Here is a 26,909-nt window from a genome sequence, read left to right on the forward strand (position 1 = left end):
TAAATCGAAAAACTCCAACGTCCATGGAAATTTTTTTCATACTCAAATCTGTTTACTTTCCCCCTGGCTTTCTTGAGGTATGATTGGCAAATAAAAATCTGTCTGTATTTAATGTGCATAATGTAGTGTTTTGCTATAAGTATATCTTGTGTGTAATGATTACAATGATATGGCTAATTAACATATTCATCACCTCATATAGTTACCATTTTGTGTGTGTGTGGAAAGAACACTGAAGATTTACTCTTAGAAAATTTCAAGTATACAATATATTATTATTAACTATAGTTACCATGTTGTACATTAGATCTCTAGAACTTATTCATTTTATAACTGAAAGTTATAGCCTCTCACTGACATCTCCCCATTTTTCCCATCCCCTAGTCCCTGGCAACCACTGTCCTACTCTCTATTTCTTTAAGTTTGACTTTTTTAGATTCCACAAAATAAGTGATATCGTGCTATATTTGTCTTTCTGTATCTGGCTTAATTCATTTAGCATAATGTCCTCCAAATTCATCCCTGACATCACAAACGGCAGAATTTCCTTCTTTCTTAAGGCTAAATAATATTCCTTTGTAGATACACAGCATAATTTCTTTATCTATTCATCTGTCAGTGGACACCTAGACAGTTTGCATATGTTGGCTACAGTGAACAATGTTGCAATGAACATGGGGGTAAAGACAGTTCTTCAAGATAAAGCCATTAAGGAAAACAATATAAAGATTCCTCAAAATGCAGATGGTGGCTGGATTTGTTCTGTGGGCTCTAGTTTATCAACCCCTGATCAACACAGACATGTCCTTGGCCCTCTCAGAGTGTGCCCAGGACAACACACCACATGAGGCGTCACTGTGACACAGCGTAGTGAGTGCTATGAGGCGAAGCTGCAGCTGACCCATGGCACCTTGGAAGAATTCCTAGAGGAGATGACACCTAAGTGGAGGTGGGAAAAATGGGTGTCATGTAACAAGATGGAAAGAAAGAGGGAGAGAGCTCCAAGCAGGAGGAGAACATGTAAAGATCAGGAATTAGAGGAGAGCAAGTTCTACTTCAAAGCAGGCATTAGCACTGTGTAGCTGCAACTGCGAGTCTGATGCAAATGGAGAGTAAGACAGGAAGTGGAAGAGAGCAGCAGGGCACCGTGGGAATTGGCGTTTGAAGAAGAGGCTTAAACTAAGTAAGACAGTTGGGATTATTGGGGAGGGGCGGTAAGGAAATGATTCGGTCATTGCTCTTTTTTTTTGGTCGACATTTAACTGCAGTATGATGTGATGTTTGGATGTGAATTTTAAAAAGATCAGCCTGGCTATAGGATGATAGAAAGGTAGATGGGAGACTGAAGGCAGGGAGGCCATGAGGAGGCAGAGGAAGGAATCCAGGCAAGAAAGGGATTCAGGGAGTGACTATGGAAAAACAAGCACTTGCCAGAAGCCAGTCCAGGGCAGGTTTCAGACAGCAGCACGTTTCTGCCCTGCACATGGCTCGAATCTCTGACTGCAGCCTTCTCCTCAGCCTCCCATTTTCTTCATCAGCCTCCCTGGACACTAACTCAGGTTGGGAGAAGTGCGGAGGCAGGGTTCTGAATCGCTCTTAGTCACAAAAATACACTCATAATAATAAAAGCCCCTAACTTTGTGTCGCCCTTTGTTATCTCCTCAAAGTGCTCTGCAGCCATCAGACAGACAGAGCTTGCTTTCCTGGCCTCCTGTCCACAGGCTGTGTTGCTCTGGGCAAATCTCTTTCCTGTGCAGAGGCCCCACTTTCCTCTCAACTGAAGGGATGACTATTCCTATGAAATAAATTAGAACCTACAACTAAAGCACTTAGTAGAATAACTGGAGCATAAGAAGGTGTTCAACAAATTATAATTACCTAATTGTTTCACAATCATGAGTTATACTTCACCACAGTTCCCTGAGACAGACAAGTCCAGCTAAGGGTTACATCACCACCTCTACTCCAGGAAATCTGCTCCAGAGAAAGATTCTGAAATCGAACAAGCCTATCCAAAAAATCAGGGTAAGAGGTGGAGTAGAACTCATGCCCTCAAAATCTTAATCTTGTTTACATGGCATTGAACCTGGTCATCCTAGATCCTTTTTAAAGGAAGGATGTGCTTCCTGCAGGGCTTTCCTAAAACCTCCTGCCTCTAAAATTTACCATCTAGGCTTTTAAAATAAATCTGTCTGTACCTTACTGGGCTGTTGGCAGCATCAGGATCTTTGGCATGCACTCTCCCAACTACCGTGCCAGCGGCTGCATTTTCTTGGACTTCATGAATATAACTTGGGGCCAAGAACATGGGGGGCTCATCAGCATCTTCCACTGCGATCTTGATGGTCACAGTGTCCTTGAAAGGCCCGTTGCTGATGAACTTCGGGTCGATGTGCACATTGGCTGCCTCCACCTTCAAGCTGTACGCTCTTTTGGTTTCAAAATCTACAGGCTGGCAAGAAGAAAGAGAAGATTGACAGCCAGTTCCTTGAAAGGATAATGGAGGAGAAACACTGGCTATATTTTTTTTTTATAGGGCAGAGTGAATAGTTCCTCAAAGACAGAAAATCAGCGTCTATTCAATACCCAATTACCTGAGCCATTTGGTCAGAAATTCAGACAAATCGATTGCTGAAATTTGGAATGTGCTTAATGGGTTAGTTATTCTAGGAGACAACACATACAGAAACACGACATCACCTAAAATGAACCTTTTCTATAGAACAACACTATGGCTGCCCGAATCAGTCACTCAAAATCATGTAAGGAAAGGAACTAAAACACCACGAAAATAAATACTGTTGCCCATTCTGTAAAGTACTTGGTAATAAAAATAAAAATACCCACTGAATTTCAGCCAAAGAATAAAAATAGGACCTGTTGACTTCTCCCCTACCCACACCCCCCCACACCCCCCACCACACATACACATCTGGCTTAATCATACTGATAGTGACATTTTTAAGATATCTGACCATGTAGCATTTCCCTAAGTCTGGGACCCTTCCTAGCAGTGGCCTGTACGATGACTTAAGGTGGTTTATGGGTAATTTCAGTGGATGGATTTGTTGAATGGCATTAACTTACTAATTGACACTATTATTCCTTTTCTAATTCTTCCATTCCCAAACACATCAAGGAGAATATCTCAGTAAGTGCTGATTTTTAACAAACCTGTTATGCTTCTTAATCTCTCTTTTGAGAGACTATGATGCAATTCTCTAGCTGAGAATACAATGACATAGTTTTGTTTTGACTGCATTCATTTTTAGGTTACCTTTTATGTATGGCATGTGATATATGACTATGTGAATAATGCTTCCTTGTTAAAAAAATGCATATATGCTTTTAAAAGTCCATTGAAGAAAAACAATTATAAATGGTATAGATTTTATACAGATATGGAAAAAAAATTGAGAAGTAGCATTCGAATGGTTGCAGATACTGGAAAATTGATAGTAAATATGCCCTAATTCTGAATGAGAGGAGGTACATACAGAGAATCAATCACCAAAGGGTGGAAAGTAAAACTGTAGCAAAGAAACAAGCCCCCATGCTTAGGGAACAGAACTTTCTAATTAGCACTCTGGAAGATGCTCAACTACCAAATGTTTGGAGAGTTGGTCTTTTAAGACCAGCATCTGCCTGCCAGGCTGCTGTTGACTGCTTGGCACACACTTATTTTGAATGGGCCATATAATCATAGGATTTAGTCCTGACCTCATTCTACAAAACCCCAAACTAAGGCTGACTCCAGTTTCTGGAAGGTGAAACACATTCAAAATACCTGACACTTCCCTATCATCTTCTCACCCCGGTCTCCCCAGAGTCAGGGAACACTCCTTTCTCCTGAAGTGAAATCTGTCCTCAGCTGTACCATCATTTAGGAACTCAGCAGCTCCTTTGTCTTTCTCTGGGTTACCGAGCAGCTGAAAGGAATTGTGTGCACAGGCTGAAGGTATAAGATTGCTGCGATTTCTCAAAAATCTTGGCAATTATTAGACAAAATCAAAAACTGGAATATGATAGTTCTGAAACTAGGTAAGAAAAGATTTTCTAACCTCAGATAGTCCACTGATGCTCCCAGAACAGAGTCTTTTGAACTTGGTTTAGGCATATGCCTAGGGGCTCAGAGCCATATTCCCAAAGAAAGGCCCTGTTGAGGTTGAGGCTAGTATATAGTCATGCTGCAACTGGACTCATACTTCTCAGATTCCAAGCAAAACTCCCCAGATTTTTGCAAATGTTTGTCTGGAATGCCTTTGGCTGATCTGGTGAAATATGAGTAAGTCTCCTGGTGGTCAGCCCAAGCCACATTGCCTTGGGAAGGCCTCGTCTACTCCCCATGCAGATCGGTTTGGTCCCATGGCTGCCCTTCTGTGACCCCTCATCTCCCACCTCACCATACTGAGCCTTGTTCATCTCTGCCTCTCCATCACCCAGGAGTGACTCTATCAAGTGATCATATGCGCTAATCATTTTGACTGAATGGGAAGCGGGCTGATGGATGGAAAACATTTACCTACAATTTATCCCCTGACTCTTTTCAAAAAAGATTTAAGGTAGTTTCCCATGTGAGCATTTATATCCATGTGATGAGTAGCTGAAATAAAGCTAAATGAAGCAACACACTACATAAGCCATAAAAAGCTTCATACCCCCTAGTTGACTAATCCCACCTTTGAAAATTCTCCCAGAGGGATTAATTCAACAGAAAGCCAAAACAAACAATATTCAAAAATGCATGATGTTTGTTAGATATAACAGAAGGTTATGTCTAGTCAGGGGAAACATACGCACAGAACACCAAATCCAACTGTGAGATTTTATTAAGGAAATAATGGCCCATCAATAGGATGAGATGTTATGTAGTCATTAAAAATGATTATGTATATTATATAACAGCATGTAAAATGTTTATGCCATGACATTAACAAATCAGATCCCCCTATGATTGCAGCTGTGTTAAATGTTATATAGCCAACATCTATACATGTGGACAAAGAACATAAAGAAATAATCAGACATAAAGACAGTTTATTAAAATAGGATTATTTGAAATGTTTCTAAAGGGGCTTTCACACTGCTTTACAAGGAGTTTATTTGGTTGAAATAAATAGCTCAGAACCTGTGACAGGATCTCTCTGCGATAAATGAGAGTTGCCCTCGGTCAAGGGTACCGCAGTGAACAAATTAGATTTTCCTTTCCAAGTCTACCAAGCTGCCTACAGTATAAGTTCCGCCTTTATTCTTCTTCAGCTAACTACACAGAGATTGTCTGAATATCCTGAGGGCAGGTTCTCTCCCTCTCACGAACCATTATGCCGCTGACACTTACTGTGCCTGACACTGAGTCAGTACTCCAGAAATATTTATTGCTTCCTAAGCTATGCAATAAGTGAATGACTTTATCTCCTAAATATCTCTTAGATTCTCTCCCTTCACCTCTTGTGCCTTCTTTGTTTGTCATTTTCCCCATGAATTCCAACAGCCATTTTCAACTGGTCCCACTGTGTCCCCCTCAAAACCCTCAAGACTGAGCTGACTCAGTTTTCATCAATACCAGTTCCTCATGAGCTGTTTTTATTCTGCCCTTCCTCTCCTTATCTACATGGTAAATTCCTACTCATCCATCACGAGTCAGCTCAAGAAATGCCACCGAAAGAAGTCACTCATGATCCATATTCATAGATTTTATCACACTTTAGTATAATTGGTTCTCCACTGGGGAGGGATTTCATTCTACCCCATCCTGGGGGATAGGTAGGTGATGTCTAGAGCTCTTTCATATCATCACAACCAGTGGGGTGGGGCAGGGTACGTGCTTACCGGTATCTAGTGAGGAGAGGCCAGAGGTGTTCTAAACATTCCATAATGCACAACACAGCTTCCTATGACAAAGCCTGTCTGTCCTGAAATGTTAATAGTGCCAAGGCTGAGAACACCAGCTCTATTGAATTGTCTTTTCACATAGTTCTCCTGTTAAACTGTGATCTCCCTGTGGCCAAGCCGCTGTCTCTTCACTATAGATGCCTGGCCTCTCACAAAGGACGTGCCTCACCAATAATAACAACTCAGTAACTCTTGGTAGAAAAATAGGTGAATGAATGAAAAAAGGAATGAAAATACTGTATTTAAAGGATATTTTTAAGAGACAAAAGTGTTCTGATGATTTCTCCTCTATATCCTTTTAAATTATTAAATCATAGTTAATGGCTTCTATTAAATCATACTTAATGACTTCCACAAGGATCCATCATCTTATGCTATTAAATTCACCTCTTGAAAAATACGCATTTTTTTCCTGTTGGGCATTTGGAACTTAGTGGTACAAGTTTAGTCAAACATTCTGTTACAAATGCAGCAACATCTTATTGTTTTAAACCAAAACTTCGGTGCTTTATAGAAGATTATTCCGTTGCCTGGAATAAACACACTGAATTGGGGAGAAATGTGCAAATTAATTATATGCAGAGAGCTCATTTGCAACATGTGAGTTCCATGGGGTGATTTAAATGTTTCAGGATTTTAGAGACACAATGTATGTTTATACCCTGAATACACTGAAACCAGGTGACAACCTTAGCATAACCAACTATGCAATTACTTAAACAGCAAAGGCTGGAAGGCAGGAATCTCTGATGGCAATGCTCATACGGCAGCCACAAGCAGGAGGGACAGCAATATTAACTGATGAGTGAGTGGACAGCTCTATGCTAAACACAATTCACACAGCTGCTTTTCTAAAGGAGAAGCCAGAGGGCATGAGGGCCCAGCCTCTTCTGGCTGATGATTTGGGTCCCTGGGCTATACCATTGACTGTCACTAATGTTGACTTTTCCCAACTTCCATATTATTTTACCACAGAGTCACCTACCTCCTCCATTCTCTTTTTTTGTCCCATAATATTTCTCCCAAAACCAAGAATGCTTCCGAATGTTGCAAAAAGTTACCTTCCTAGAGCCCATGTCTCCCTTCTCCCTTTACCAAAAGATTCCTCCCTGGAATCTTTCCCCATCTGGTGCCCTTGCCTCCTCTCCAGCTAGTGGCCTCTGTTGATTCTTCAGATTAACTTTGCATCAGTGTTACAGTCCAACCTTCTCCATCACACCAAGGAGCCTAATTCTCATGCCACAAAACCAAGCTGAAAATGAATGCTTGATTAAAACCAAGGTAATCCTGTCATCCAATTCAAAGGTTATGCTCTATGCACTTTGATGATAGAGAGGTGTTGGTTTCTCAAGTGGTAAATCAGGGGGGAAACCATTTTAGAACATACCAGAACTGATTCTCCCCTTGAAAGTGAATCCTGTCTGGCTCTCCTTTATAAACCCTTTCTGGTCCAGCTGTTTCCAAAGCATCTTAGGTAGGGAGATTTTCCAGAATACCCCACGTTTACCCTATGTTTGAATTCCATGTCTGCAAATTGGTAGCCATGGAATTATGAGAGGGTCAAATTATTTAATCTATCTGAGCACTAATTTCCTCATAACTAAAACAAGGTATTATTGCCTATTGGGACAATAGGTAACTATGCTATATGATTTTTGTAAAAAATAAATGAATGCTTGTAAGAGGTCCAGGCTTTGGCCAATATTTGGTATTGAGTAAATGCAAGATTTTTAAAATAAAACAAGGACAGATAATAGACTCCCCTTTGTAGTGAACTGATCCCAAGGAAAAGATTTTTAGTGACCATTTGACTATGGAGAACACCCACTCTTCTTTTTTCTTGGGTTCAATTTTGAGACCAAATCAAGCAGAGAATTGGTTCACGTTTCACAGAGGGCCCAGCAATGCAGTAGGCCTTGGACATTTGAGATAAAGAAGTTCTCAACAGCCTATGCACATAGATGCAGCCTGGAAAAGCTAGAAGGGAGACTCCATGCATGCTCAGGGCTGCTTCTCCCAAACCTAGATTTATCTGGCTATCCATCTTTCCATAGGAAAATTGTGCCAAATCCTCCAAGAACTAACTAGCAGTCTCCGGCAGGCATCATCGGCCTCTTCGCTAGCTCCCAGAAAGAAACACAGCTCTGATACCTCCTCAGAGCTCAGAGCTCAACTGCAACATCAAGTTGGCCCACAGTTGCCCAGATTCTCATTTCTTAACCTTCAACTCCCTGCGGCCTGCAGTGTGACCCTGGCTGAGCAAAGCCACATCCCTGATAAAGCTCGTTCCTCACCCAAACTCACCTTTTTCAGTTTCACCACGCCCTCCTGTGTTTCGTAGTCCGTTGTGATTTCAAACAACTCCATTCCGTCCCCATCAACGATATTGTATGTGACTAAGCCATTTTCTCCGATGTCTGGGTCCTTTGCCTTCACTCGTCCCACCTCCTCCCCGGGGACAGCTGCTTCTGACACAGACATCTGGTACACGCCTGGAAGAAGGAGACACCTGTTCGCATTTCCCCTTTTATTTGGCAGCTGTAAGACTTCAGATCTCACTGAATCCCGATAAATTTCTCAAAGGGCTCGAACTTGAACTTTCTATTGATCGAAAACATGAAATAAGTGAATGGATGGGAGGAAGATCCCACATGGCCTGCTTGTCAAAGAAATGTGCTCCACAAAGATGATGAAATACTACTGGGGTCCAGGGTGATGTGGTGGGGTCATCCACCACATGCAAGAAAGGAAAACAACACTCAGTTACATTTCCCATCAGGAAATGACGGAGGACCATGTATGTCTTTATACATTCAAAAAGACAAGATTTTCTCTCATATCTTCAGGATGGTCTATGAATTAATTGCAAGGCTCATGTGTGGCACTGCGAGGTGCTCAGGAAAAATCTCTTCTCTGTTTAAAACCCTTTTATAGCTCCATATTTATTTTAAAATCAAAAGAAAAAGTTATCCTTCAAGGTTCTTACCCTTCTGTCTCTCTATTTGACTCTTCTCCTATTTTACCTCCTTCATCATGTGATCAAGCTCTGCCTTCTCTGGACAGGTGTCCCCCAGGGTGGCTCTTCTATATACATTTATTTAATATTTATTGGGAACCAAATATGTGCCAGACACTGTCCTAGTCCCTGGAGACTCAGTAGTAAATCGAACTATCAAGTTTCTCCCCCTTAGTGGGGTACATTAAAGAGAACAAAAGGCAACTGTACCCAGACTGTGATGTCATGGCTAGAGAGAAATAAAGTAGGGTTGGGGTGGGCAGTAATGAGATGGTGCATGTGCAGCTCTGTGTGTAAGTATATGGCTGTGCATGAGGGGAATGTGTGTGTGTGTGTTAATGTGCATCTAAGTGTTAAGTGTGTGCTTGTGAGTACAAATATGTGTGTACATGAGTGTGTGAGACGTGCATTTATGTGTGTGTGTGGATGTGTAGGTTGTGCCCAGTAGGTGGAGTGAGAAGAAGGAGGGAGAGAGTTTGCTTAGAATGGGGTGGTCAGAGAAGACACCCCTCACAGGGCATGCAAACTCCTCGAATGGACGGAACTAGCAGCCATATGAATACCTGGGGATAGAAATGACAGACCAAGGGAAGAGCAAATGCCAAAAACCCTGATGCGGGCACACACTGAGGGCATCCGAACTGGCCAGAACACACTGTGACTGGAGCCTTCCATTAAGAGATAAGGGCACGTAGGAATGGAGGCAGGATGGGTCCCCACAGTGTGAAAAAAAAGGGCTTTGGAGGAGACAGAGAAGATTTCAGGTTTTGCTTAAATTCAGTGGGGAGTCACTGGAAGGGTTTTGGTAGGGAAGTGATATTTGAGATGATCTTGCTAACATTTTCATATTTTAAAAACATTCTGTGTGAAGCAATATAGAGAAGCCAGAGCTGGAAACCTTGCCTGGGCCACTTCCAAGCTGAGTGGTCTCGGGCAAGCCATTTAACCACTTCACATTTTAGTTTCCTCCTACGTGGATTTTTATCAGTTCCAGTACTCTGTCTATATGTATATATATGATTTCTCTTTGAATACTTTCATTTGGCTCCATATTCAACTTAATCACACCTCCAAATTCGGGGACCAGTGGGAGGCAGGGTCTCTGTAGACCATTACCAATTTAAACAAAAATTTAGAAAAACCTGCTGTGAGTTGGTTTTCTCCAAATATCATTTGAGTTCATGGCTAGGAAACTAGTCTCTGTGTGAGCAAGGGCTGCCTGTTAATAATCCTGTTTGGCCTCTTGCTTCTAGAACACCAAACAATTTTACAGTGTGGGTAATGGAGCATGCAGCTTTGTGGAGTGCTCTATGAGCCTTAAGCTTATTGGGAATGCTGAACTTTGTGCGTGACCAGGCGAAGCAGTCTTCCTTCATCTCTCCTGGGGCTGTATTTGTCTGCCTTCCTTGTACCCACATTTGCAAAAAGTACCACCTCTCTGGCAATAAGTTCACAGGTAGTTCCAGCTGCTCCCTAATCTAAGGAAGAAGATTCTTTCCTGGTGAATCCCACACATAGCAGCAGCAATGGCATCATTATCATCAAACTACAGCTTGGTCTATACCTCTACATACTCAAATCGATTTGTGTTCAAATTCTGGCTTTGCTACATTCTTTGGGCAACTTCCTGCACCTTTCATGGAATCCAGTTTTATCTGTACAATGTAGGCTTTTGCAGAAAGATGGCAGTTGTAATTATGATGTATTAGGATTATTAAACTGTTTTCTTTTATTTCCCTCAGCAATCCTATACATTTTATAGAAGGATCATTGTCCCCCAGACAATAATAATATTTTTAAAATTTGTTGACAATTTATGCCAGGTATAAGATTTTATATTTGCTCATTTCATTCTAATAACATCTTATTAATTAGGTCCTGTGGATGACAGTATTTTCCCAAAATGGTCAAAACAGTATCTCCCATTCCACATGCATTTTCTTCAGCATGACTTTGACAGTCTCCTATTGAAAGGTGGGGGCCACAGGAACTCCATTTACATTTCGGCAGTCTTAAGACTACAGCGGAAAGATGCTATGTGATTTCTGAAGCCAAGTCACAACAGACCATACAGTTTCTGCTTGATGTCCTTGGGGCTTTCATTTTCAAAGCCTGTCCAAGCCTCTCCAGGGAGAGGTCTACATGGAGAGGACCAAACAGCTCACACCACCTCACCAACGACGTGAGTGAGACATCTTGAAAGTGGATCCTCCAGCCTTAATCAAGGTGTCCCTACTCGATGCTATGGAAACAAGAGACAAGGTGTTTCCTCCAAGTTTTGCCCAAATTGCAGACTCGTGACACATGATTATTATTGTTTAAAGCCACAAAGATTTTGGAAAGTCTGTTACAAAGCAATAGATACCTGATGCAGGCACTGCTATGTCCAGGTTAGAAATGAGCACACTGAGATGGAGAAAGGTTAATGGATTACTAGACTGCATCGCTAGTATCTACTAACTTCATAAAATAGATTTTCTGTTTCCAGTGTCATGGAACTTTTCATGTCTCTTCTTACTCCTACTACCTCTGCTCCACCTTACATTTTTGTTGTTGTTTATGCTGTTGAGTTGTTTTTGTTTTCATTTATGGCAAAAGTGATCATAAGAGCCTCTGTTTTTCCAGATTTTTCTTCTTGGAAGTGGAGAGAGCAGGAATGGGACAGAGGAGACAACTGGCTGTGGCACCGTGGAGAAGTGAAAGCCAAGCCCTGTACTTACTCTGTGGAAACTTGGGCGGGTTGTCATTGACATCAGTCAGTGTGATCGTCACTTTGGTTGTGCCTGAGAGTCCACCCATGTGTCCCCCCATGTCCTTGGCTTGGATCACCACATGGTACTCCTCCTTGGCCTCCCTGTCCATGTTGGGAAGGGCTGTTCTGATGATACCTGGGCAGGCGAGTGGGAAACATCACACATGCTCAGTGATAACAACATGATAACAAGAAATGTTCTGGGCACAGGGAAGCAACGAAGAATACAACACCCCCTGACCTCACAGCAAAGTCACTTCAACATGACAATTATAAAGTAGCCAATACATGGAGCATCACAGAGATGTCTTTTCCAGCACAGGGCCATATTTATTAATATAGCATTTACATTTTATATGTTTATAGGTTGCACTGTAAATGCAAGTAATAACCTCACTATTCTCAGGCCTAACACTTAATATGTGAGGGCCCATTGCATGGATATCAATGACTAAACACATGCTTTTGCACTGTCAGCAGAACTTTCTCCATGTATTACATTAAAATGTTAATCCCAAATTTTAAAAGATTGAGGCAGGTGGGTTAAAAATACATGCAGTGCTATACAAACATGACTGTCTACTCTTGCCTATCAAGGACAACAATGGTAAATTAATGATTGAATTCTACAAGGTCCCTGGACAGTAGCACATGATTTGCATGGAAACCGTGCTCACTTAAATCTCTTGGGAATGTGTGTATGCTTTTTCTCCCTGTAGGTGTGGTAATATTTATACTGGAAATACAGAGCACTGTGGAAGCCTTAAATCCTGGTCCCTCTCTTACCCCTTAATGTTTCTATGGTTCTCAGCAAAACCCGGAACTCACTGAACCTCATTTTCCTTATGATCTGTCAAATAATTTGGTAGGGTCTTAACCAAGATTTTCTAAGACAAAGAAGATTGCAAATGGGGTAGCTCTACTATTTTCTAACATCTTAAAAATCTAGGTGAAATCACACATTTATCAGCAGTTAATCTGGAAAGGCTAAATATAAATGACTTTGATGAAATCATAGCAAGTAGCCCCATAGATTGTGTTCTGAAGCAAAGTAGCTACAAATAAAGGATTGCAAAGGTAACTGGAAGTTACATATGGTAAATGGGCAACATAGCTGATTGGCAGACTGTGTATCTATGTTCACATATATATTTGGTAAAACTTAATAATAACAGTAAGTGCAGATTATTTGTAAATATCTTTCAAATATATGGGGCACATTGTGGAAAAAAGGGTTTGGAAATAATGTTATATTTCACAGCAGTTTCACAGGACTTCAGTGTTTACTCTCATAAAATGATCCTAGAAAAATATTTGGCATAAATGAAGTGGAACATTTTGGTTTGGGTTGTTACATTTGGCACACTTTTGGTTTGCTATTTGTTTTCTGTAAGAAATTTGCAATCTTCTTTATGGATGCTGATGCCCACTGGGAATCTATGAGCACAGTGGAAGAGATTGGGAGTGCGCTACCTCCTAAAGTTACTGGGATGTTAACAACCGCTCCCACCACCCTGCACAGTGGTTTTCAAAGCAAGCATTGAGAGCAGCCAGTTTTTAGATCAGTGCTCAAGTTTACTGGTTTCTCAATTCGGACCCACAGTTGAATGTTAAGATAAAAATTGTAAGATAAAACTTGCATTTTAAGGTGATAGTTATTATTGTGACATGGTGACATACAGGCAGAAGCAGTAATAAATATGGTTCCCTGGATGCTAACGATATGCTGGGCACATGTATGTGTGTCTAGTCCTCACAATAATCCTGTAAGGTAGCCCTATTTATATTCAAGAAAACTGAGACTCCAACAGGTTTGGTGAGCAGGCTAGGACTCCCTATTCACAGTGTGCCACAAATTACACTGACATCCCACGGTACCTGTCTGTGCTTCCACCGAAAAGTAAGGTTGTCCTTCCAGGATACTGTACACTAACTTGGCGCTGTTTCCATAGGTGGGGTCATCTGCATCTGACGCTGTCACCTGGATTACTGATGTTCCTTTAAAGTGAAATAAATTCATTAGCAACACCTTCTCAGCTTTTCAAATTATATTCTAGTTTATAACATTTCATCTTATAATTAAAAACTGAGGAAAGCTCCACGATCATTCAACATATTCTCATTTTCTGGGTTTGAGATGCAAAATAATTCTCCTCCCTCTCTCCTGCAATGCCTCCCTCTTTCTTTCCTTCCTTCTTTTTAAAAATTCCCATAGCTTGTAAGTGAACTTTCTACATTCATAGTACATCCTGCTTAGTTGGTGAAATGATATGAACGTTATTGCAAAAATATTCTAAGACTTATGCAATTGAAATGTTCAGTAAATCAAATAATTAAATAAAAATCTTCCCAAAGAGTATAATAAAGGATAATTAATGATGAATTGCTTTTCAGGAAAGGACAGAGTACAGTCCTCCATCTGTAGCAGAGCAATAAATATATCATTTTATTGTTGCTTTGCATGTAATAAAATGGCTGCTAATACTACATTTTAATTAATTTATGGCTATAAATATTGTAGAGAATGTTGTTCCCTAATGGCATAAAAATTGCATCTTCCCACCTCTAACGGGTCTGGGAATCATTTAACAGAAACCACCATTGACATATTGTGAGACCTAAGGTGAGAATTCACGGATCAGAACTAAAAGAAGCCAGGGAATTGGAGGAAGATGGGATTCTACCTTTCCGAGAAAATCCTCTGTTCCCTGGTGGTCACAAATACCCAAGGGCAAGGAGTGTTGGGCGCCGAATGGGGGAGAGATGCTGGCGGAAGTAAACTGGCAATTTTTGGATTCCTCTTTGCCTGGCGCTGTTTGGGGCATATTCTGTGTATTCTGCCAGTGTCCCTCTGCTTGGCATATTTTACATTCATTGTATTTGTGGGAAACAGGTTGTGAGAGGTATAAAGTTTTGCAAATCTGTTTTGCAAAGTGGGTTATTGCCAGAGCCAGGTGTCCAACCCCCACCCAGCAAACAATCAAACCTAAGTTCTTCCCACGACATTTTCAGCAGAGGGGCAAGGTCCTGGGTGGGAGGCAAAGGAGCCCGTTTACACAGCCTCTGAAAACCTTTCTTTACATGGTTGTCCATGATTTTCACCTGGTATAAAAAGAAATCTGACTTTTTTCCTAATTACTTCTCTGTAATTTACTGTTTCACGCAAACCACTTTTCCTGAGCTCTGCCCGTAAAACCAGGCACCATGTTAGGAAGTAGAGATTTATAAAGGAGAATGAGCTCCATTCTCTGTCCATCATTGTACAGCTAGTAAATTATTGTTTTTGATGCTTAATGTGCTTCTAGAATTCCACTAAGTCCCTTACAATGCTTTGTATTTTACACTTACGTTACATTACATAACCTTCAGCATAGTTTACATTATCCTAATTGTGGGGGCCCAGCCTACGGCGGAGGCTGAGCCCCACTCTAGCTGGACAACGCCCTAAAGATGGTGCCTGCTTCCTGCTCACCACCCTTTCCCCTCTTCCCTGTTGGGGATTGGCCCAGCAGACTTCCGTACCGTGCACAGCTCGTGCTGCCCGCTTAGAGTGGTGCGTGACACCTATCCGCTTAAAGGTCACGCATGATACTGTCCCGGATTGGTTGGGTGACTGAATATAAGGGAGCCCGCCGGGAGGGAGGAGGAGCTTCCCGACAACTGCTGTAACCGCTGCGAGAGATTAGACAATAAAGCCTAGAGAAGAATCAAGACCTTGGGCGTGTTGCCTAGGCCCCTGAAGGGTCGCGACACTAATTTTATAGATGACAAAATGAAAACTGAACAGTTGTAATCAGCTGTCCAGGTTCACCTGGCTTGTCAACGACATAGCTGGGCTTCCAACCCAGTGCTTTCGGACAGCAGGCTTTATGCTCACAAGCCATGATGGCAAGTTGTGCTGTGATCCCTAAGCATCGGGGAGCCCCAAAGGTGGGGACTGAAAATTCCCCTGGAGTACCCTTTGTGATGACTGGCCTTTTCCCCTGGCTCAGATGCTGACACTACTGTCCTCTGTGCAGTGATTCATGTGATGTCTGCTGTTTCTCACTTAAATCCCCAGGCAAATGCCAAGGCACTAACAGACTGATCAGGACAAAGGCAAAAGAAGGCAAGAAACAGCTCGGACTGGCCTTCCTAAAGTACGGGTAGAGTTTGACTTTACCTGGAGGAAGAGAAGGAGACTATGTTTTTAGCATCACAGGTTCTAGGCACAAAGTGGAAGGGGCTTAAGGCTCTAGGGTCACTTCTGCATTTAACTTTCTTGAGCAGGTTGATTTCAATTCTTGGTGCTTGGTTTTCTCATCTGTAAAATGGGCAGTCTGTCCCTGATGATCCTTAAATTCATTCGAGCTCTAAATCCCTGATTCATGAAACCGGACTCACTGTCTGAGCAGAAAAGCACCGGCCACTGTCTGAAAGACAACTCTTGAGGTATATATTTCAAAAGATGCCAACAGATGCATTTTATAAAACCAAACCAAAGTTATTTACAGGAGAAGGTGTCTAGTTGAGGAAATCCTTCAGAGAATTATTAACAGGACAATGTGTCTTTATGCATGATGACATTCCTACTTCTGAATTATTCTAATAGATGGTGACATTGTGTCATAGTTAAATGTATATTATGGATTCACTTAATAGTTCAGAGAACCTTGGATAAATTAGTTAAACTGTTTCTACCTTGGATTTCCCATCTGCAAGATACGTCAAATAGGACCTCATTGCAAAGATGAATCATTGCAAAAATAAAATGCAATAGTACATGTAAATCAATTAGCATGACACCTACATGCAATGAACATTGCCACTGCTATTACTTATCGAATGTCATCAGGCACTAGTGACTGAGTGTATATTACCTCTAATCCTGCAAGACTAGAAATTGTTATTCCCATTTCACAGAGGAGAGAATTAAGGCTCAACAATCAGACATACTGGCTCCCAGTCACACAGCTAACAAGCTTCAGAGCTGGGATAACCTGGATTCAATCACGGACTTGCCATACCTCCATACCTCCATACCTTCCTCATGTTTTGTAAGTTTAGATTTTAAAACCCCAGGTCCATTTTAATATTTGAAACAATTTTTTTTTGTTATTTTGCCAGAAAAAATACAGCATAAGGTCTATATCTTGACTGGAGAGAACAGGCACCAGCCCACCCACCAGGCACCACAGAGACACCAGGCTGTAGACAAAGCATGTCTCTCCTACGGTACATACCCACGTTGGACCTCTCGGGCACATTGGCATGATAGGTCTCGTGCAGGAACTCAGGAGGGTTGTCGTTAATGTCCTGGACCTTGACAATGAACTCTGACGGCGGCTCCAGAGGCCGGTTGGTGTCCCTGTCCACCGCCTGAGCCATCAGCGTGTACTGGGCTCTCTCCTCTCGGTCCAATGTCTTGGTGGCATGAATGTTCCCTGATTTGTCATCAATCACAAAAATGGTTCCAGCTCCTTCACCTGAGAGAATGTATTTAATGTTTCCATCACCAGAGTCAATATCAGAATGAAGCTGGAGGAGAGAAGTTGAGACTTGTTAATTCCACGAGGGATGCATTGGGGAAGTAGACTCACTTGCAAGCTGTTTTTTATAGTACACTGTATACACACACACACACACACACACGAGGGAGACATTTTTCACACCATTTTACAAATGGAGAAATGGAATCTTAAGGAAGATAATTGCCTTGGCTGAGGTCACACAGCTGGGAGCAGTAAAATCAGGATTCAAACCTGAACCCTGAATTTTTGTGAATTCTAAGATTCGCGCTCTCCCTCCCCATCTCCCCACACATATACATAGGTACAAAATATACAAACATATGCATATATATTAATAATTATTCTGAAAGATACACATATTATAAAAAAGTACCATTTATGTGATAAATAAGCCATCTACTTCTGATTCACATTCCTTCATTTTCCTGCTGAGACATACAACACCCTCACCAGTCTCCTGTGAATCCTCTATTCTATGCACATGCAAGAATATCTACACAGATACATAAATGCCTTTATTGTTATGCAATAACATGGCACAGTGCAGACACCAGTGTTCACCTGATTCCTATAACAATAAATTCAGGTGGCCCTTCTACTCCGGAGAATATGGACGGACCTCATCCCCTGCATGGAGGTTACTGTCATTACCTTTACCAGTCACCTTCCAAAGGACACTAAGGTTGTTTCCAGGCTTTTGTTATACAAACAATTTATTGCTGAGACCTTTCCAGAAGACCTGCTGTGTAGCATACAGGGTATGAAGATCTGAGGATGTGGCCTGCCTGGAGGAAGCTCCCATTCTGATCATAAGCATGGGGTAGGTGGGGTGGGTTGATATATTTACAGCTCCTCAGACAATGTCTTTAGGTGTTTCCCCTCCTTTGACCAAGTCACAGAAATGATGTCATTTGCTTAAATCCACACTTGGCAGGGTCAGGAAATCATCCTGGTCTCCTAATCATCCATCCCACGCCTTTCGGCCTTGCCTCTGTTCTGTGTGTGGTCACCCCCAAGACCATGTCTGATTTTCCTGTACAAATAAATTCCTCACCCTCTATTGTCCAATCTCAACTTTTGCCCCTCCCATCTTAATCAGAGCTCCCCTGTCCTTGTTCTGCCTTTTGTGGGAAGAGGTGAGTATCACCTTCACCATGCTCATGGGCTGCGAGAGTAGCCAAGTGGCTAAAAAGCCCTGGGTTTTACCTACTGCATAAGAAAACTCAGTATAAACTAAAACCCTGTATTCAAATGGCATTGATAATAACAATACTTAATACTTGCATTACCAATAACAATAACAAATAAGAATACTTATTATTATCAATGCCATTTTAAGATTAATTAATTAGTAATATCATTTTAATATTGTTATTATTATTATTATGAAGCTAAGGCCTACAAAGCTTGCCCAGAATCACAAAGCAAGATTGAACACCCTGCTTTTAAAACATTTTTCGTGTTGTTTCAATTTCCAAAAGATTATCTAACTGATTTGCAGTGCCTTGGTGAAACCACTGCATATTTCAACTCAGAGGGGTACCTGTAGGTACAAATGACAAACACCATTCAGATTTTATTCCACAGTGTTTTTCAAGAAAATCTTTTTTAAAAGAATACTTCCCTTCAGAACATACCATTCAAAACAAGCTATGTGTTGTCCTGAAAGTATGGCTAGTACTTTGCTCATGAGTAAGGCAGTTTGTGAGCAAATTAGGAAGCTATTTGGTGGCCTCCAAAGGAGGAACTGAACTGTCTCTATCTTAGTGTGAGTTTCCACTTGAGGGCAGGAACCCTGACCCCATTCCCTTGGCTCTTCTGCCAACCGCCCAACAGTGGTTTGCATTTGTTTGTTTTCTCTGCCTCTGACCTGGCAAAAGTTAGGGGCTCAGCCTTGTGAATGAAGAACAAAGAAAATAAATGAAATGCTTACTTGAAAGGGAGCGCTTAGAGAAGGAATGTTTCTGGGGGGCCTTCATATATTACATATGAGTTTGGCATGTTTCCTGAGTTAAACATACTGTTTCGTGATCAAATCACCAAAAAAAATTAAAAATATCCTGCTTGTTATTTTTTTCTATGGTGTTCTCAGATGTGAAAGTCAGATATAAATTCCTTCTTTTTCCCTCTCCAACAAAGAGGACCTATACAACAATATTTATTAGGTTCAACGCAGAAAGTAGTTTGGGAAGTCATTCAAAGCTATCCAGGGACCCAGTTGCTAGGACGTACGCAGCGATTCCTAACCCCGAAGACCGATGGCCCCCCCGTCTGCACAGCACAGCATGACACAGACTGTGTTTCCTGCAAGAAATCTCAGTCTGCGGTTTGCCAAATTCGACTTTTTCAGAGCATGTTAAACCACTCAATCTTGAATGTTGCCAAGTCAAAGGGTATTAGGGAAGAAGTTAGGCGTCTATTCCCCTTATTCATGGGTAACTATATACCCACATTATCTCAAAAGGAAGAGCCGCAGGGCCCAGCCACTGTTTTCCTTTTCCCCATCCAGTCTGACATCAGACTCATTCTCATGTACCTAGACAGTAAAGATCACTCCTTCCTTTTCTCCCTGCTTTTCCCTATGCATCTTTCAGTAGGCATGGCACCTGTTTGCTCCCCCACAGCAACACATGGCTCCCCATTGAGAAAGATCCAGAGGTAAAGGTTGTATTTTCTCAGGACAATTCATGCACACCTCTCCACATTGCTTAAGCTGTCCAGCCATGGCCTTGACTGAAGTCTCTTCTTCCTCTCTGGGCACAAAGCCCATGTCCTCAGTGCAGGAAATTCAACATGCCAATAATTTCCCTGTGTTCCCATTTCCCGAGTCTATTTCTATTTTGGGTATAGTCCTTCCATTTTGGGGTGTAAATGAATAAAAATCCCTTTGGTATGTCTCTTTAAAAAGACATTCCCAACCCTGAACAATACAGTATTATTGAGATGCTGATATGAGCCTCCTCCAAATGTATAAATTATGTAAACATGGATTGCTGTTTCATGTAAGGGATAATGAAGATAAAATCACTGGACCCGATAAGGCTCGGAAAGTAGCACCCCTCGACTCTGCTCCTGTTCCTTCCACCCTGCTGGATACCTCCGACTCCTCTTCCAGGTCACAAGCTAGTACCATGTTCTCCATGAAACCTGCCTTCCTCCCTCCCAAACATTACTGTGTCAATTCATAATCACTTCTGTTGAATTTGCTCGTTATCTTACTCCCCATTTTGCTTCTTAAAAAGAAATGTCCTTAAGTAAGTGTCTTTTCCACGCGTCTTTGAATTCTGAGGTTAGGGACTATTTTATCCTAGTTTACCATTTGCCTAGCTCTGGACATGTGCATACAAGGCTTTCTGTTATATATCTGAACATCTATCTCTTTGCAGATTAGGTCACAATCCTCTGAAAGATGGCTGCGTTTTACCATGAAGTGATAGCAGGCATTCAGTTGTGTAAACATATTTTGCATTCTCTTTTCTACTCTTGCACTTTTGTGTGTTGGGGGTGGAGGGATGGGAGAAGGTTACACAAAGAATGCAGAATCTGAGTAGCGCTAGGACCCTCGTGTCATCCCAACTGAGTTTTGCATCTCTAAGCCAAAGCAGATAAACCCCCACTATTCTTATGGCACATCATTCATTTCATCAAATATTTACATTAGCTTCTTCAAAGCTGGAATCTGGGGACAAAAGATGACACTGTTCTTGAAGGCAAGTAGCTTAGGGTCCAGTGAAAAGACAGAGGAATCAGCAGACAATGCGTAATACAAAAAGGAAAGGGCTGATAAAAACAGTACAGAGCGTTATGAGGGCACAAAGGAAGGGGCATCCACCTTGGGGTCAGGATGTGGTCAGGATAATGCCCCAGAGAGGAATGTTAAATACACAGTGCTTCAATTTGGTAGACTAGTGTGTAGCCATTAAAAATGGAGTTTTTATGGTACAATATTAAGTGGAAAACAGAAGTGTTCTTAACATGAATAAGTCTATGAATTGAAAAAAAAGGCTGGAAAGATGTATGAACAATAATTCCATGGTTCTCACTGCCTGCCCATACCATCAGTGTCTTCCTGCCTAGATCCTTGTTGACCACACCCTACAATGGGATCGACAGGGAGAGAAATAAATACTGAGCAGCAGCAGCCTTACCCTGCCTACGAGCACGGGGTCAGGCCCGGTGTACTCCTCTATCACAAAGAACTGGTTCCAGACCCAGCCTCTCTTGGAGCGCTGCAGCACCTGCCCCTCCTTGCCCTTCTCGTGGTGCCCGTGGAAAGAGGGTCGCAGGTGGCTCCGCCGCTCTGTGGGGAAGGCCTGGCTGTGGCACAGCACGCTCAGGCACACCAGGGCAGCTTGGAAACAGTAGTTCTCCTTCATTGTTTGGTTATCTTAGGCACAGGAGAAGGTGGCTGTCACCCCTTCCAGAAACCGTGTGGCAGCCTGGCTGATGGTGACCTCCCCGACTCGTCACGCAGGCCTCTCTTGCAATGGAATGCCTCTGCACGCTGAGCACATCACCCACTTTCCCAGTCGGCTTCTGCAGGCAGAAAGAAAGGTCAGATTAGCTGCAGACTCCATCTGCACTTCATTTCAATTCCATTCTGTAAACACTATGCATATTGAACCACGTGCATGCCCTGTTCTGGGTACTGAGGAGGCAGGCATGAGTAAAAATGAGTCCCTGCCCTCTCCCAGCTCACCACGTGGTGAGTGGGATAAACACACACATAAGAAGCCTCTCTAGGTCCACCTGAGGCTTAAATGTGTGTGCTGTGGAATCCAGCTGCCTAGGTCTGAGCGTCAGTTCCAGCTGTTGCTGGCTGTGGGGTTTGGGTAAGCTAACTAACTTCTTTGAGCTCAGCCTGCTCATTTATGAACTGGGAAAGAGACTTGTGCTCCCAGGTCCACAGAGGGATTAAATGAATAATGCCTCTAAATTGCTGAGAACAATCTATACAGCAAGCACTCCAGATTAATGTGTTATTACTCATGATCATGATTCTGCTTGGGTATGTTTTGTAATACAGAAATTTAGGGCGTTATGGGAGTCCAGGAGAGGAGCGTCTAGTTGACAGGGACTGAGGATGGAGATGACGGAGTGGAGACGTTAAGACTGACATGACTGGATGGCATAATGAAGGAGGAAGGCAGCACTGATCCCTGCTAGAGAAGAGAGGTCTGGGTGGACCTGAGAAACCACGGACGGTCACTAAACATTTGTCAGTGAAACAATTGATCAAGCTCTCATTGGTGAATCAAGGTTATAGTATAAATTCAATGAGCAAGATTAGCTCTTGTCTGGTTAAAGGTCCAGAAGCTGAAGCTCATTCCTTAACCAGCCAAAGATAACTTTACAAGTTCTCTCCAACCAGGAGAAGCAAAATAAAACAGCACGTCCTACCAGCTGGTCCAAAGGTCTTGTTCCTAGCACCCACCCACGACACAGCTACTCACCAACAGTTAGGATAAGTGCCAACTCTTCTGCTCTGCGGTCACTCCAGTCCTCTCTCCAGTATTCTGGTTCTTCTCTCCAGTCTTTCAACTGACTCAGGTTCCTGGACTTCTTCACTGGACTTAGTCTTTCTGAAGCTGGAAACTTAATTCTCCCCTATGGAACTTCCCTTGCCTGTTCCCTTGCCAGCTCTCCACCCTTTTTCTAGACAATCATCCTCTCTGCTTGGAGTGCCCCCCAGAATCCAGCTGGAGCCCCAGCTCCCACCTCATAGTGACGATCCCCATCACTATGTCCACCACCAACATGAGGGGACCACAGACAATGGCTGGGCCTGAAGGATGACACATTGATGTTGAAATCACACTTCATTTCAGCACTGGTGGGTCTAAATGAAATCAGTGAGCTTCCTGACAATTCTAGGAATAAAAACCACCATCTAATTCTTAGCTGTCTGGTTTAGATGAAGTGGTAGGGGGAAGAGGGGAACAGAAAAAGGGAGCATAGATGGGGCACAGTGGAATGTACCTATATTTGGTGATCAGATGGACCTGGACTGGAATATCACTTCCATATTCTACAATGTGGGTGACCTCGGGCATGTCATTCAGGCACTCTGAGCCTCCAATATGGTCACATTGGAGCAACAGGGATGTGAAGAATTGCTGCACACACATAGTGCTGAACACAGAGTAGGGACAGGGCACACATGGGGTCTCTTTCTTTCTTCCTAGAGTGCCACAATCCAAGCCTGCAGGTGTCACTCAGCAGAGGGTGGCTCTCTTGCCTTGCAGATGGAGATGCCCCTGACAGGGTGGTGAGGGGGTTTCTCCAAGAAAGGAATGGAGGAATAAGAGTTGCATGGACGTACCACAGCCATCTGGCCTTAGTAGTCTAGAAAATCAGGGAATTGGGTGGAATTTTAATTCCACCCCTTTCCTTCTGATAGCCTTTGATTTCACCAACCCAAGTGTTTCTGCTTCATTGGTTATATGGCAAAATGGTATCTGGGGAGGCCACAGACATGCACTTAATTTCAGGTGTCCATCACTGTCCCCAGTACCACTCTATGATGTACTGTTTGTCCCCTTTCAAGGAATAGGGAGTTCAATATTTGTTGTAGACTGAACACTTCCAGGTATGTAAAAGGCTGGGAAGAAAGACAAAAATGAAAAGGTAGTGTCGCCGTTTAATAGCTCCACCCTCAGACTCAGGCATGTGAATTCAAGGGCTGTTTCTTGCCAGCCAAAATGACTGTGGGACAAACACAGAGAAGGACCTGGGAGGGGCCGGATCCTAAAATGAGGCAACGTGCCGCAAAGGAAGGTCCCCGGGCTTATGCCAGGTAGCTGGCTATGCAGTTGGGGATCTGCCACGAACTTGTCATGGGATGCCACCCGCTCCCCTCCTGGTGCATTCTCTGTAAAATGAAGCCACTGGGTGACATTTTCCACAAATGGCTTCCAGTTTCATATTCCTGGTTGGAGCTCCAGGGAGAGATTGTGGGGCACTTCCTCTGCTTCACACATTTTCTCCCAACAAGACTGGATGCATCTTAATGGTTGGGATTATATCTTATTCACGATTGTATGTCCAGTCCCTGAGCTTTTCAAAACAGGCCATCAATAAAAGTTTAACACATGATTTGAACCATACAGTTCAAGTTCCAACTTGATACTGCCGCCATAGAATCTCAAGTAGAAGAAATAGAAGGAAAGAGCATGTGGTGTGATGAGATCCCTGCCCATTTTACACCATGCCAAATATTAAGTGTTCATTCACACTGTGATAAATTATTCTTGCATATAAACTGTGAAGTGTATTTGAAAGGAAGGGTTTAATTAAAGTTATATTTCTGCACCTCTTTCTTCTGGCTGCCATTTTGCTGTACAGCACAATTATTTCTGACAGTGAAAGTGTTGAAACTAGATGACAACTTTTTTCTTCTTTTATAAAAACAACATTCTAGCCTGATACTAATGAATTTAAAAGTTTCCACATGACCAATAAACAGCAAACCTTTTGTTGAAAAAATGAAATTATCTATCTTCTTTTGTTGGAAAGAATAGCAAAATTGACTTGCTTTTAAAAGTAATTCATCAGACCCATTATTTGTAAGCGCTTATATGACTAAATGTAATGTATAAAGTTATTTTAATGAATTATCTCAAATATGTATAACATGAATTTTCAGACATGATTTGTTTTATTTACCACTTTCAGAATGAAACTTTACTTAGTAAAAGCTTTTTCTGGCCATTGTTCTAGAAACTTTAACTATAATAATTCATTCATCTATGAATTTCTGGAATAAACTCATGAATAGGTACTGTGAATATCATTATTTTAAAGGATAACAAAACTGAGACCCACATGAATTAAGCAGCTTATGTAAGGTTATGGTTCTGATAAATGGCAGAGCTGGTATTTGAAGCCATGCCATCTGGCTACAGAGTCCATGTTCTTAACTAGTGACCAATGCCAGGTCTTGCCACCCACTTGTTTACATCTAAAGTTTATAAGAAAATGATATAGACACTGTGATAAAAACAGTAACCTAGAAGCCACCTGCAGTACACCAACTTCAGAACAAGGAGTACATGAATAACATGACTATGATGAAAATATTAATAACAGTTAACATTTGTCCAGTGTTATTATCTGCCCAACATTCTTCTAAGTACTTTTGATGAGTTGAGTCATTAAGTTTTCACAATAACCATATGAAGCCATATTATTGTGATTCCCATTTTACAGGTAAGTAGTTCTGAGGCATAGCAAGATTAACTTGCCATGGTTACAGAACTAGCAAGTGGAGGAACTGGGATACGAACCCTGGGTGTTTGTTCTAAGACTTGCATTCTTATCTCCTACAATCCTGTGTGACTGCATCTCGAACATCTCTAACAGAAAGGTGCAGATCGCCTACAGACACTTACCCCGTTATATGCACGCTAGTCTTCTGATGATAACAATTTAAGTTTTGGTGGCACTGGGGCAGAGGCAGTCATACTGTGACTCCAATGTTAAAACCAAAACCCAAGAGAGGAAGAGAAAGCATTTTATAGGAACGACCAAAGTGAAGGCGAGCAGGAGGCAATGACATCTGTCTGCCAACAACAGTTTCACTGGGTCCTATGAAAGTTAATTTGTTTGTTTTATTTATAAACTCCTGTTTCAAAATTTCTATATGTATAGGTTAAAAAACATGTGTTTAGGGAGTTTCTTTTTTGTAAACACATGCTTCTAAAATGTACAGATTCAATTGATGTGTTCAATGGTGGGGAGTTTGCAGGGATCACATATGAACATTAGTATGAACATATGCCCTCCTAAGAAGACCTTGACGTTGGTAATAATCAGGGAAATATATCCATGTTCTAATTGGTTCTAAAAAGATCCCTAAGGCAGTTCTTAACAATCCTCCCATTAGAGCACTTTATAGCAATATGCCAGGATGTCTAAGCATTGGGGTTCTGCTAAAACATATAGGAAGACTTTATTTTATGATGGGAGTATATTGCTTGGAAGGAAAAATAAATGTTGTTGAAAGTCATAGGAGTAATAACATGACAGAAAAATGGATTTGCAAAACCACCAGTTCTAAGTGGAAGGCTCGCCCCTCTATCTTGAGAGCAGATAGCCCGTCATAAGCTATTGCGCCTTGAACATAAAACTCTCTTGCTGCGCCTGCTTTTGTCTCGGTAAAAGAAAATGACATATACGGGTGTTTAAGTATATTTGGACTCCTGCTGGAAATTGTTATCGGGTAGAGAAAGAAGACGAAAGTGCTTAGCAGAAAGCAAGCAGCTTTGGTTTTTCAGCTTTCTCCTCCCCACAGAGCTGGAGGGATCAGACAGGCTGACCTGTTCTTTTCATTACCAGGGAGCTAATTTACAGTTAAAGACAGGTTATCATTACATTAAGAATATTACCAAGGCCCACACCAGAACTCAAAACTCCATCCTGCATGTGCAATGTCCCCTTGCGGAGGGAGCTCAGGGGCTCCCGTCTCCACTTCAACAAACACAGCTTTGTAACCAATCGGGTTCTATTATGCAAATTAATTCACGCATATTTTATTCCCAGTTCAGATCTCATCACTCAGCACTGAGCTAGTTTCTAGTTTCAAATCAAATCACAGGAATTATGCCATGTCTGTGGAAATCACAGAGACTGGGGAGAGGAAGTATTACAAGGTATATTGAATCACATTTCTTCTTCCCTGGTTTCTACACTTAGAGCAAAGCATAAACTTGGGGTGATAATCATTTCTGGTCAGGTGCAA

The 26,909-nt window shown here is 42.0% G+C and overlaps 1 protein-coding gene across 4 annotated transcripts in view; it reads right to left on the reverse strand.

Annotated features, from left to right (window-relative positions):
* CDH11 (cadherin 11) overlaps window positions 1-26,909 on the reverse strand; it is a 142,059-nt gene that overhangs the window by 26,750 nt on the left and 88,400 nt on the right. For all 4 annotated transcript variants that reach the window (XM_037025414.2, XM_037025415.2, XM_037025416.2 and 1 more), the window contains 6 exons: window positions 21,319-21,706; window positions 16,883-17,177; window positions 13,539-13,658; window positions 11,629-11,796; window positions 8,197-8,384; window positions 2,199-2,452 (listed from right to left, as the gene is read on the reverse strand). In XM_037025414.2, coding sequence (XP_036881309.1) covers window positions 2,199-2,452; window positions 8,197-8,384; window positions 11,629-11,796; window positions 13,539-13,658; window positions 16,883-17,177; window positions 21,319-21,546 — 1,253 coding nt within the window. In that variant the 5' untranslated portion in view covers window positions 21,547-21,706. The remainder of the gene's footprint in view (window positions 1-2,198; window positions 2,453-8,196; window positions 8,385-11,628; window positions 11,797-13,538; window positions 13,659-16,882; window positions 17,178-21,318; window positions 21,707-26,909) is intronic.

This window comes from Manis javanica, chromosome 17 (genome assembly GCF_040802235.1).
Source record: "Manis javanica isolate MJ-LG chromosome 17, MJ_LKY, whole genome shotgun sequence".
In the NCBI taxonomy this organism is placed as follows: Eukaryota; Metazoa; Chordata; class Mammalia; order Pholidota; family Manidae; genus Manis; species Manis javanica.